Source organism: Meles meles, chromosome 7, assembly GCF_922984935.1.
Source record: "Meles meles chromosome 7, mMelMel3.1 paternal haplotype, whole genome shotgun sequence".
Lineage (NCBI taxonomy): Eukaryota > Metazoa > Chordata > Mammalia > Carnivora > Mustelidae > Meles > Meles meles.
Window position 1 is genome coordinate 8,649,765 of NC_060072.1, and position 13,063 is coordinate 8,662,827.

A 13,063-nucleotide genomic window follows, 5' to 3' on the forward strand; every position below is an offset into this window, starting at 1 on the left:
GCCTCACAGCTGAGGAATGAGGTTCAGGGTGGGCCGCTGACTGCCCCGGACCATGTGGTTCAGACAGGCCTGGGCCACACTCGGACTCGGGCCCTGGCCTGCTCTGTAGAGGGCCTGCCCTGCCCAGCTTCCTCCTGGGAAAATGAGGGTATGATCCCTGTCTGGGTGAGGGCAGGCAGCCCAGCAGTTTGGGCCAGGCATCCCAACAGGGGAGGGGCCCACACTCGGGAGCCCGCCGCTTTGTTTCCAGGGAGACAGATGCCCCCTTATCCCGGTAGAAAGGCCTCTATGGCCTCCCCCTGAGACACCCGGGGCAGGAAAGCCCAAGGCTCTGAGCAGGCTGGCAGTCGCCTGGAGCGGAGCATCCGGGTCCCTCTGGAACCTGGATGGTGATTTCGCGATTAGCTCCGAGAGCAGCAGCAGCCACCAGAAAGGGTTACAAGGCAAAAACAGGGAGCACAGAGGTGAGAGGACAAAGGTGGCCTTAGCTCACCCCATTCTCCGGAGTGGGCGGGGCCCCAGAGATGGTGGTGCGGACTGGAGGTCATACCCCATCCTGAGGTCCCCGTGTCCCTGTCCAGCCATGCCACCAAGGAGAGAAAGGACACATAAGGGGGAAAAGGGGACAGGAGACCCAGACGAGGTGATGGGGACGGGCAGGCCCTCGAGCCACCAGCTCAGATGTTCTGCTCTCACAGCCCTTTGATGCCCACTCTCCAGACCTCTCTGGGCCTCTTGCCTCACCTAGGAGGACGGTGCTGACAACAGCCTATTCCAGGGACAAAACTCCAGCCCTGGGGTATTCCCTCCTCCCAGCAAGTGCATAGCACTCTTCCTCGGGCACTTTGTCCCTTTTCTGCTCTTGGGCGAAGGTGTCACCCCCATCCCTGGATCCCAGTGCTCAGGCCTGGCCGATCAGAGCATGGCAACTCCATGGCACATACCCAAGCCAACCCGAAGAGAGTCCATGGACTTGGCTGGACTGTCAGGGAGGAAGCTTTCATCCATTGGGGGATGGGTAGACAGGCCCCAAGCCTGGGTTGCCGGTGGCCACTAGAAGAGGAGGGCAGTAAATGTAAAGGGAAGCAGATCCAAGAGGCGAAGAGAAACTGTGTCCCAGTAACATAGTTGGAGCACTTGATCCGACTAGACCTGAAGCCAACACCATCTCTCAAACCACTAAGTTGTTTTCTTCTTGGTTTTTTTTTTTTTTTCTTCTCTCTTTTCCTTCTCTCTCTCACTCCCTCTGGCTCCTTTTTTTCTTTTATTGTTAAGCTCATTCAATTTGGGCTTTTGTCTTTTGCAGCCTAGAGAATCCTAATCATACCTAGACTATGAATTTCATCAACAGTGCCAAGAGTGAGTCAACTATGAATTACTCCTGTATGACCCTCCCACACAAGCCCAGCATCGGAGCCGGACTCCGCCTCCCCCAGCCCAACAGACCCCAGCCTTGAATGGACCCTCCCATGGGGTCGTTTTCTAGGTCCTAGACACCCTAAGCCTGGCAGCTGGAGCCTGACGGAGAACCTCTCACCACCCCACCCTGGGAAACCCCCAGCTCAGCACCCACCCACCCCACGAAAGAAAGAATAGCACAGGCACACGGCAAGTTTCTGAAATAGGCTTCTGGGTTTTTATTCAAAACATGGTGGCAGCTGCCACTTGGTTTCTCTACGCCTGGGCCATCTGGGCCAGCAGGGACCAGCGCCGTCAGGAACCAGGAGGGAAGTTCATTCACACCGTAGAAACTGTACAGCCACTCGGAGTGTGATAGTCACGGTGGTGGGCCCGGGCTGAGGGCTTCTCGGAGGTGGAAGCCTCTGCCTCCTCCCCAGGCCCTAGCCAAGCCAGGCTCCACCACGAACACTGATTATTGCACAAAGACAAAAAGAGTATGTGTATCTGGGCTAAAGAGCGGCTTCTAAGACCCCAAGCCCTTACACAGCGCAGCAAAGAGGGCCGGAGCTGGCCCTAGAAAACAGAAGGCTCTAAGGGAAGGATCTAGGGGGAAGACAGGCCAGTGGGCTGGTACTGTGCACGCTTCATCCTTTGGGGAGCTACCAGGTGCAAAGAAGGTTGGGCAGGGGACAGGAAGAGTGTTTGGCCAGGGTGGGCCACGGCCCTATCGGGTCTCGGGTCCCTCTGTGCAGATGCCTGCCAGCCACCACTCGGCACAGCCCTGCAAGCAGATAGCTTGGGGCGTCCAACATCAAGTTCCCCTCTCTCCCTGGGGCCAGATCTGTGGGATTTAGGGTACGTTTGTGCTTTTGTGATGAACGGGTCACGGGGTCAGGAGGGCGGAGGGGCCATTCAGCCAACCCCCATTCATTCTGGCTTGTCCTAGCCAGCCGATCACAGCTTCCCTGACCCCCTAACTCCTGTAGCTCCCAGAAACAAAGCCCAGTGCCCGGGAACAGTACCTGGAGCCCCCCGGGGGAATAAGCCCCTTCTCCCACAACCACAGCCCCTCCCACCCCAGAGCAAGCGTCTCTCTACCTTCAGCTGATCCCACTTTTAGACTCACCCTGCTCTGTCGGGCCCGGCTTCGCTAGGGCTAGTCCCTTTGCCTAGACCGTCCTCCCCACGCGTCTGCTCATTCTGGGACCACAAGGCTGAGGGTAAAAGGATGGCTTTGTGTCGGACACACCAAGGCATGTTCCCTGCCCCGGCACCCATCACCTGGTGACGCCGGGAATGTCACTTCCCCGGACTGTGCCTAGCCACAGCCATGCACACTGCTAGGGGCTGCCGTGCAGATTAAAAAAGACGATACCCAGGCCCGGAAAATGGACGCTGTTGATAGGTGTCAGAGACCAAACCCTTGAACCCAGTCAGTCCTCTACTCAGTCTTTCCAGGTCCCATGTCCCTCTTCTGGTTCCAGCACACACGTCCCTCTGGGAATGTGCTGACTTGCACACCTAATGTGCGTGTGGACCCCCCTCCAGCCACGATGGCTCGGGCCCAGTGGCAGGCTGGGAGGGAGGGTGAGGCCGAGCTACCCGGGGCCTCTTCTTCCCCGGAGGAGCTCCCTCTATCCCAAAACAGCAGGGCAAGGGATGCAGCACAAGGTTCACAGGAGCAGGGAGCTTGGGATTTGGGCTCAACCTCCCGCAACCCCGCTGAGAAGCTTCCAGGAGCAGAAGAGGACAGGACCCGAGGTCCAGCTGCTCCCTGAGAGGGAGGGCTCAGACAGCCCTCCCGCTGGAGGCTGCCATCCTGGGAGGGGGTTCAGTGCTCGGGCATCTCCTTGCTGTCTGCACAGCGGCCCCCCATCCACACTTCCGGGGGAGGAGAGCCAAAATCCAGAGGCTGAAGGGCTGACGCAGGTCTGACCTCCACGCTGGCCCTATGGGGTTCAGCCAGCGGAGACCCACATGCAGGTTTCGCCTTCTGAACCCACTCCTTCTGACCACGGGGCACACTTTTTCATACCCCACACACCCAGGTGCTGGCCCCCTACAGAACTCCAGGACACTGAGGTATCCCCAGCTGGCCACTTCAACCTCTCCAGGCCTCAGTTTCCTCATGCGGGAAGTGGGCCTGCCCACCCTTCCCCACTCCCCGCACCAGCTCTGAAAGGTGGGTCACTGCAGACCACAAAGGCTGAGTCACTCACTGTCTCCTGCCCAGGCCCCAAGCTCCCAGAAGGTGCCTGGAGCCCAGGCAAGCTGCCAGTCCCCCAGTATCACTCACCAGCCCGGCCCGAAGGCAAGTTTCTTTAAGGTCAGGGTTTGGGAATGAGGACAAGAGCCCCTCCGCAGGGCCCCGCTGAAGCCATCTGAGGGGAACTCACCAAGGCAAAGGACCCAGGTTATTGCTCGAAGTGTAGCATTTCCTGAACTGGCAGCCTTTCCCACCCCAGGACCCCGTGGGTGTGCAGACCAACAGCCTCTACCTTCACCTTCCCGATCAGCTTCTTTAAAGTGACCTTAAACCCATTCACTTCTGAAGACTTCCCCTTGACCTAAGCAGTATCTGTGAAATGAAATCATGGGTTCGGTGTATGGTTTATTTCCTAATAAATACTGAAATAAATGCGTGACTATTTGAAGAAAAAAATACCCAACTGTGAACCCACTTGGGAAGCACAGCTAAAGTAAAACCTGATCTGCAGCCTTGGAAAGTCGTGGGGGAGGAGAGCCAGGCTGGTCCCAGGGCTAGGCAGGTGCCCCATCCGGGCTTAGAATCCTGTTGAATCTGCTTTCCCCTGTACTCCCCTGGAGGGGAGCAGACCTGTCCAGGGGCCTGGGGGAGCATGACCTCCCGGAATGACCATGGCTCAGAGCCCACCTGGCGGATAGATAAAAGGTGGCATGTGATGGCCACCACTGCCTGTATTAGCCCAGGGCACCCGCAGGGGAGACTGGCCGGCACAGACCAGGCTGGTACCCTTGACTTCCAAGCTTCTGCACACCCTGCTCAATACCCTTTACCCTTCCTCTCTCCTGCTGCCTCCATGCCTGCCCTTGGCCTCCCTGGGGGGCAAAGCCATGGCAGACTGCCCTCCCCCACCCCTGGAAGTGCCCTGCCCACTGGCTGAGGCCCCTGCCCAGCCTTGGAGCTACCCTCCACCCCCCACCCCTGCCCTAAGAAAGTACGACTATTCACCCCTGGTTTTCCTAAAGAAAGACATCTAACTGGTTGACTAAGAGTGTGCTCTGGGGCATCTACAAAAGACTGTTCACGACAACTAGACAGTCAGGAACAAGACAGACACCCCAATACGTGGGGGGAGGATCTTAGCGGCGTTTCTTCTTTAAAGGAAAAAAAAAAAAAAAAACGCACCCTGAATTTCACCTCTTCTTCTGAGCCTGTCTCCCCGGCCACTGTAACTTCAGAGGCCTGAGAGCTTGTCCCAAGCCACTCCCAGCCCCGGGCCGGGGGAGATACCAAAGAGCTCCGCTGCTGACGCCCCAGCTGGACCATCCGCCCTGGGGTAGGTCTGGCCTGGGTCCGAAGCATTCGGCAAAAGCCCTATATCTGGGCACCAGCCCGCACCCCCCACCTCCAACTGTAGCACTTTCTGGAAATCATAAGCTCTCAGTAAAAAAAATAAATAAATATATATGTCTGTCTCTCTCTATATATATGCATATATATATGTATATGTATATGCACGGGAAGGACCACGGCTGCGGTCCACGGCCAGGGCCACGGCCGGGCCTCGGCGAACCCAGACCCTGCTCAAGCCCACCCTCTCGGCGGCCCGGCGCTGGCTGGCTGGCCCCTGTGCGACGCCCAGGTTGTGGCCGAAGTATTGCTGCCTGCCCCCTGGCTCCTGAGGTAAAAGACGGTGGGACGGGGCGTCCGGCTGGGCCCCGGCGGCCCTCATCTCTTCCGCTTGCTGGCCGCGTCGGCCGGCTGCAGCTCCGCCGGGCCCGGCTGCTGCTCGGGGGGCGCCGCGGGGGCCCCGCCCGCGTCCTTGCTGCGGTCCGCCGCCCAGGAGGGGCTCCGGGCCAGGCCGCGGGGCCGGGCGGGGTTGCGCGGGCGGCGGGGGCCGGGGCCGGAGCCGGCGGCCAGGCTGCTGGTGCTGCTGAACCTGCGGGCCGGCGGGAGCCCCGGGGGCGGCGGCGGCCCGAACAGCGACGTGAGCGACAGGCTGCTGAGCGTCTCCGAGTGCTCGCTGCCCGCACCCCCGCCGCCCGCGCCGCCGCGGCCGCCCGCGCCCTCCTCGTCCGAGGGGTCCATGGAGTCGTGGTGGGTGCAGCCCGGGCTGGTGGAGCCGCCGCTGCTGTGGCTGCGCTGGTGCGCCCGCAGCCCGCGCAGGCTGAACAGACCCCGGCCCCGCAGGCTGAGCCGGCGGCGGGTGGCGGGCGACAGGCCGGCTCGCGGGCCCTGGGCGGGGGCAGGGGGCCCCAGGGCGCGCCGGGGACTGTCGCTCAGGGTCAGGCTGTCCTCCAGTGTGGTCTGCAGGCTGCCCGCCGAGCTGCTGCGGCTGGCCTCCAACGATGTGTCGCTCCCTGTGGCCTGGGGGGCAGTGGGGGGAGGGGTCGGCAAGTGGAGGGGCGGCTGAGGGCCCGCAGCAGGTGTCCCCCATTCCGCCGCTGGGGCAGGCTGTCCCTCCCAGAGACACGCGCACAGCAGCCCCTCCGATCCCTCAGGAGCTCCCTTCAGAATGCACCCAGGACCTCACGGCTTCTCCCCTCCGCTACATCACCACCCATCCCTGATTCCGGGTGGCCTTTGTCCAGGTAGCCACTAGGAGTGGCCTCCTGCTGCGATCCCTGCGTAGCCCCCCCCCCCTTACTTAAACACACTCATGCGGTGACCGGAGAACCCCATTCTAGCCCTCTGGGACCTTTCTTCTCACCATCCTCACTCTCCCCCTCCCCCCAGGACCCCTCAACCCTGGCCCCTGGCTGCCTGGAAATCTGTTCCCTAGACATCCATGTACCTCACCCCTCACTGCCTTCCCAGCGCCTAGAACTGCCCCCCCATAGCCCCTTCCTGGGCCAATGTTCTGCCGGCCAGGTATCACTCTCAAATAGATGATGATTTTCACGCACTTCCTTTGGCTTTCCCTCTCCTCTCGCACCCCTGCAACACATACACTGAATGGCACAGCGTAAGCCACGGGACAGGGATTTTGTATTCTGTTGCCCCCTAGCCTCACACACAGCCAGGCACCTAGCTGGGACCAGCAGCTGGCCTAGCGGGGGACCAGCTCTGCTTCCACCATATATGCAGGAGCTGGGGCAGCTCCTGCTTCTCCGAGCCCTGGGGCTGCGGGCTCTGCGTGACCTTTCTGCTCTGTGCTTCTGCCCTCTGCATGCCCAGGAGGCAGCCCCAGCCAGTGCAGTGCTGGTAGCCGTGTAGGTCAGACCTCCCTTGCCCCAGATCTGCCCCTCCTTCTTCACCTGGACATCAAGGCCCCACTCAGATGCCCCACCCCCCAGCAGGAAAGCTCATGGAGACGGGGAGGTGCCCATACCTGCCGGAGGAGGCTGCAGTTGACACTCGGCGACCGTAGGGATGCCCAGGAGCCCTGCAGGGCAATCTTGGGGAGGGTCCCAGTGCCAGGGCCTTTCTCCTGCCCTTTCTGGCTGGCAGACCCAGCAGGGTGGAAGAAGTCGGCGGGCATGGGCAGGAGAGGGCTGGAGGCATCCGGGGAGAAGGGCCTCGGGGGTGCAGCTGGGGAAGGAGGAGAGGGGGCTGGGGAGCGGGCTCGGGCTGGTGGGCTCCTGGAGGATGCCTTCTAGACCCGCAGGCAGGAGGCTTCCTACCAAACTGGCTATGGGACTGTGGGTATGTCTCCCCCTCTGAGAGTTGATGTCTCCGTTGCGAAAGCCAGAAAGAAATACTGAGCCAGCCGCTCTGATTCCTGGCCACTGGGCAAAGACAAGCTTTTGGAGCCGGTGGACCCAGGCTCAAGGACCCTTGAGCTCCTTCCTCTTCAAAAGAGGGACCCAAGGCTGGATAACCTGAAAGTCTCCAGCAGGCAGGGGGCGGGGGTGGGGCGGTTCCCGTTCTGTGTCCTCTTATTGTTTAAGGACTACACAAATGAGTTAACTAAAGGGGACAGGCTTTTACTCAATCACAGTGGCACTTGGATCCTGCGCCCTCACTCTGGTCCAGGAAGCCTGGGGTCTTGGCACCTCAGCCATCAAGGCCACTGCCTTTAGGGAGAGTCCTAAGAAAAATCACTCCACCCCCAGCTCCTGGAAGGAACTAGATGCCAGGCCTTCCAGAAAGTACCTGGGGGGGGCCTAGGGTCTGGAGGGGTCTCTTTGCTGCTGAGCTCATCCCAGCCAGTGCTGTGGAACCAGATTCCCACCACCCTCCAAGAGGACTTGAGGTGAAGGTGAGCCCAATTGACGAACAAGGGCACTAGGTCCTCTGACCTCCGCCCACAAGCCCAGCCACAAGCCCAGTGCACAGACGCAGGATGCTGAGTGTGGGGCCGAAGGATAAATGTCCCAACATTTTACAACGGGCTTTCTGTTGCTCAAAATCACCTCATGTGAAGATGTGGACAAACACGTCTCAAATTCAGCTCTAGAAAAATACCGCAATAATTTGGCAGCTTTCCTTCTGCTTAATGAGAACTCTATGTGACCCCTTTCCCTTTTCACCACAGCTTCTAGGAGCTCAGCATGAACCTCCCATTAGATCAGGTTGCCAGATAATTATTATCTCGCCTCCCTGTATTATCTTGATCTTTTTATCATTGTTATATCAGACCAGAGAATCCCATCTTTTATTGTCCATTAAGCATCTGGTTCTTTCTGGACTCAGCAGAATTGTCTGGGCAGAGACCCTAAGAAAAGCACTCGGCCAGCCCCACTGCAGCCGCTGCCAGAGATCGGGGCCGTGGGGAGCTGATGAGGGCTCCCCCTCCTCACCTCGGCTGCTCTCCTGCTTCAGCCAGGACCGGACGGGATTGGACGGGACCGCCTCCCTCTCCCACAGGAAGTTCTCCGGATCCGATGAGACAGCTGTGTTGGGCAAGGGGAAGAAGCATTCGCCCACCTCTCCTGCGTGCACGGGCTCAGGTGTGTCTGGCTCACCCTGCAGGAAAGGGAGGCAGGTTAGGGTGGTGACAGGGGGACCCAAGGAAGACCCTGCCCCAGCTGCCTTTATGCCCCCGCTCCACAGCCTTTGCTCGGGCCACTCTCATCACCCAAGATGGCCCTCTCCTCGCCTCTTCCACCTGGCTAACCACGGTCATCTTCCAAAACCCAGGTGAAAGGGCCCCACCTCCAGGAAGCCCTCTCTGGTATCCCAGGCAGGTTGCCGTTTCCTGCTCACTCCAGGCTTGGCCCTGAGATCCCCAGGGTCTTCCTTGTCCCTGTAACCAAGTGCCTGGTAAAGACCCAGGCCCAGTGCAAAAGTCAAGTCCAAGTTGGTGAAAGCATCAGAAGACAGGTGGAGCGGCCCAGGGGCCTCCCTGTGAGCAGGGTGGTGGGCGGGTCCCTTCCGTTCGCCAAGACCCGGCATCCACATCCATAAATGAGAGAGAAAGCCCTCCTTCCTGGGTCTGGCCCCCACAAGCTGCCTGGCAGTCCTGGTGGCCCTCTCTAGGCCCAGGCTTCCCTCAGCCCTGCAGCCCAAGGTGACCCCTGCCCAGCAGCGACCCCAGAGCTGCCTCAGGGTACCCTTTCAAGGCAGATGGACCCCCATGACTTGCTCTCTAAGCCCAGACTAAACCCAGCTACACTTGCCGAGGCCCAGCCAGGCCCCAGAAGCAGAGCACGTCCGATACCCTGGGTGGGAGAGCAGTGCAGGGGTGCAGAGGCAGGAAGGGGCTGGGGGGCGGGGGAACAGGAGCTGCCAGCTATTAGGGAGGGGATGCAGAGCGCGGTGAGGGGACTGATGGAGGACGGTCACGAGGGACAGTGGGGCCAGGCCCAGGCTGCCCTGCAGGGACAGAGGCTGCAGGGGAAAGAGGCTCTCACAGGCAGTGCCTCCGCATCCCTACCTCAGGCCAGGCAGCGCCCTCCCCCTGACAGCTCCTCTTGGCCCCGAGGTCCCAAGCCCAGCGGGGGACCTCTCCTGCCTAAGTCGGCCACAGGGACACAGTGGCATTCCTGCGTGAGGGGAGCAAGCCGCTTCGCTCCCCAGAGCCCGGGTTTACACAGGTACTCAATGGAGCTGAGTCGTCCCCACTACCCGGAGCGGGAGACGGGCAAACTGGAGCGCAAGTGGCGGGTGCACAGCAGGTGTGTGCGTCTGGTGCCGCCGTCCTCCGCCCCCTTCAGCCTCGAGCCCCCTTCCCCAACCCCACCCCTGAGTTTGTCCTGCTTGGAACAACCCCCATTAAATGGATAAAAAATATCCAAAGAAACAAGGAGTGGCTGAGGCCACTGAATGCCATGCCTGGGGGCCTAGCTGGGCCGGTTGCTGTGTGACTTCAGGTCCATCACTGCACCTCTCTGAGCCCCACTGCTTTCAACCGCCCAACAAAAGAGGTGGGCCCGTCACACAGCAGGTGCTGCTTCTATCTCGGTGCACGAGGAAGAAGCAGTGTTCTGGCTGGCCAGGTGGAGGCCAGCCTGCAGGGACAGCCCCACGAAGCCCCCTGGGACCACTCACCCTGCTGTCCTTGGGGCCGAGGGGGCATGCTGTGGGATCCTCGAGACTCAGGTCGTCACCCAGCAGGATGGAGGAGGACTTGTCTGAGTTCAGGGAGAAGGCCTCCGTCTCGGCCAGCTGCACCTGCAGGGAGAGGTGGCTGCCTCAGGTCACGCTGGGGGCTGGGAGGGGGCAGGCCTGGTCCTCCAGAAAGGCACAGGCAGGTGGTTAGAGGGAGCAGAGATTTGCTGAGCATGGAAGCTATGCCACCATGCACCGGGGACCCAGTCTGAGCAGGGGGTAGGGGACGCACGATGGCGTCACGGTCAGCACAGTGCTAGGCCGGGGCTGGGCCTGCGGGTAGCCTCACTGTCACAGACTGTGAGGACCAGCGCTGGTCCACATGCCCCCAGACTCAGCACCCCTGGCAGCTGAACGGCGCTGGTCAGGGGGGCCCAGGCTCTTCCCTTGGGCTGTCCTCCGCCAGACGTCACGCTGCCCCCACCACGGGGTGCCCGCTGCCCACCGAGGCCGCCATTACCTCCTGCTTGTCGTGGTGACACTTCTCACAGCCGGCCGGCGAGGAGTAGTGGTGGAAGATGGAGCCGGACAGGTTGTCGATGATGGTCAGCTCCCCCTCCAAGGAGTCCTTGATGATTAAAGAGACGCTGTCCAGCCACAGGTTCTCCTAGGCGGACGGGGACGGGGTGGGGACAGGCGGGATTATCGGCGGCTCCGGGGGGGGACTGTGGGGCGGGCGGGACCCAACCCCCTCGTCACAGGGTCACCCCTTCAACGGAGCGGGACAGGGCGGGGCTCAAAACGACCCAGGTCTCTGCCTGAGGCCTCGGACGCCCGACTGCCCCCTCCAGCCCGCGGTGCCGCCCTCTGCACCCCTGCCCACCTGGGCCGGAGAGTAGCAGCGCCGGCACAGGCGGCCCTCGGCGTCGCCCCCGCCGCCCGCCCCGCCCGGGCCCCGGCCGGGGGCCCCCGGGGAGCTGGTGGGCGGCCGCGGGCTGGGACCCAGGCCGTGGGCCATCTCGAGCTCCAGCTCTGCGTCCATCTCGGCGTCCTCCTGGGCCTCCTTGTTGCTGTCGTCCAGGTGCTTCATGAGCACGGCCACCACCACGTTGATGAGCACGAACTGGGCCGTGAGCACGAAGCTGACGAAGTACAGCGGCGACACGAACTGCAGGCTGCTCAGGCAGCTGCGCTCGTCGTGGGTGCAGTCGCGCAGCGTGTCCTGCCCCGGGGGCGGCGAGGCTCTGTGAGGGCCTGGCAAGGGCCCGGGCGCCTCCGCTCTGCGCTCCCTGAGCCCCGTCCCGCCCAGGCCGGGCCGTGGGCCACAGCCAGGGAGCCTCCCCTGGGTGGGCAGGCGAGGAGGACCGGTGCCTGCAGCCCCTGACCCTGGGCTGTGGGCCCCAAGTCCCCTCTAGCCCTGGGCGGAGCCCTGATCCCAGAGCAGCAGGCAGAGGTCCCCAAAGAATGATTTCTGGGCTCATCTCCACCTCGCTGGGCTTCAGAGCTCCAGGCAGGTTCCCACTGCCCTGCTCTCCCCTCCCATGTGCAGTGGAGCGCCAGGCGGGAGCCCTAGCTGTCAGGACCCTTGCTCCCAGACCCCAACCCGCTGGCTCCCTCCCCAGCCTGCCCCCGGGTACCTTCATGATCCCGTTCCAGTTGTCACCGGTGGAGACCTGGAAGAGCGTGAGGAAGGCCATGCCAAAGTTCTCGAAGGTGGCATGCCGGCTCATGCCCTCACAGGGGTTCTCGTCATTGCAGACTGAAAGGTGAGAAGAGATCAGCCCTGTCCCACTCTAGCCTCATTTCAGGGTCCCCAATCCTTGGAGGTGCATGTGGACTGTGCTCAGCCCACAGATGGAGAAACTGAGGCTCAGGGAGGGGCACACAGACTCTGGGAGCCTGGCTCCTCCCCTCACTGGTGTATCAGGTCCTGAGAGAAGGGAAGCAGGGGTGAGGGCCAGCCCCCAAGGGAGCCCCGCTTTCTGAAACCAACCCTGTGCAGGGCCGGCTCAGCATGGGCTGTGTTGCCCTCGGCCTCGCTGGAGCCGCGCTGGCTCAGGACAGGCACTGGTGAATGTGGCCAGAAGGGTCATCCTCACGGAGGCTCAGACAGCAGGGGGGGGCTCCCAGTCAGGGCTCTGTATGCCGCAGGCCTCGCGAACGCCGCTGCATCCAGGCTGGCGTCTCTCAAAATACCACCGGTCCCGGGGGCGGGCGTCGATGGCTGAGGGTCACCCCTCCATCCCCACATGGGCCAGCTGTGGGATGTCCCCCACTACAAAGACCCTGATGGGACACTCGGCCACGTCTGCGGCCTCCCCACCCTGCTAGCGCCCTCCTCTGGGCCCGTTCTGCCCCCTCACCAGCCCCGGCCTGCTTCGGGAGGCACTCACCCAGCTTCCCGAACAGCTCCACGCCCAGCGCGGCGTAGATGAAGAAAAGCAGCATGAAGAGAAGGCCCAGGTTGCCCACCTGTCCGGGAGGAGGTGGGGGGCTGGCCTGAGGGTCGGGCTCTGTGCCCGGGGCTGTCACCCCACAGCCGCCCCCCCGGGGGAGACCGGTCCGGCACAGGACACAGAATAACAAAATGCGGGCAGAGCCCTTCCCCCGAGCTGCCGGTTTCAAACACCTCCGATCCGTAAGCTCGCTTACCCCACACAGACATCTACGAGCTACAGGTTACCCCATCCTGGAGATGAGAAAGACACGCGCTCAGTGGGGAAGTGGCTTGCCGAGATCACATTGCTAGGAGGCGGGAGGACTAGGATTCAAACCCTGCAGGCACAATCACTCCACCACACACGCGTGTGCTAGGCCACATCCCGCGAATGGATGCGGGGGGGGGGGGAGGGGAGTCAGCAACAGCGCTGCTGCCCGTGTCCCCATCACCGGCCTCAGCAGGGCCGAGAAGCCTTGAGAGCCGGGACGGGGCTGGGTTAGATTGGGTCTGCCTCCTCCAGCCCGCGCAGGGCCTGGCCGTGGAGGGAAGCGAGCAGAGGAATCACGCAGGGTCGTGAGCCCCCGAAG

General features: G+C 62.0%; 1 protein-coding gene across 2 annotated transcripts in view; it reads right to left on the reverse strand.

Annotated features, from left to right (window-relative positions):
* Positions 1-1,634: 1,634 nt before the first annotated feature.
* The window catches only part of CACNA1I (calcium voltage-gated channel subunit alpha1 I), a 116,726-nt gene continuing 105,297 nt past the window's right edge, over positions 1,635-13,063 (reverse strand). Inside the window, exons 30-37 of one of the 2 annotated variants that reach the window (XM_046012719.1) lie at positions 12,430-12,508; positions 11,674-11,795; positions 10,920-11,258; positions 10,557-10,664; positions 10,037-10,159; positions 8,347-8,512; positions 6,936-7,135; positions 1,635-5,971 (exon numbers count right to left, since the gene is read on the reverse strand). In XM_046012719.1, coding sequence (XP_045868675.1) covers positions 5,333-5,971; positions 6,936-7,135; positions 8,347-8,512; positions 10,037-10,159; positions 10,557-10,664; positions 10,920-11,258; positions 11,674-11,795; positions 12,430-12,508 — 1,776 coding nt within the window. In that variant the 3' untranslated portion in view covers positions 1,635-5,332. Of the gene's footprint in view, positions 5,972-6,935; positions 7,136-8,346; positions 8,513-10,036; positions 10,160-10,556; positions 10,704-10,919; positions 11,259-11,673; positions 11,796-12,429; positions 12,509-13,063 lie in introns of both variants that reach the window. The other variant, XM_046012718.1, reaches the window with a different exon arrangement.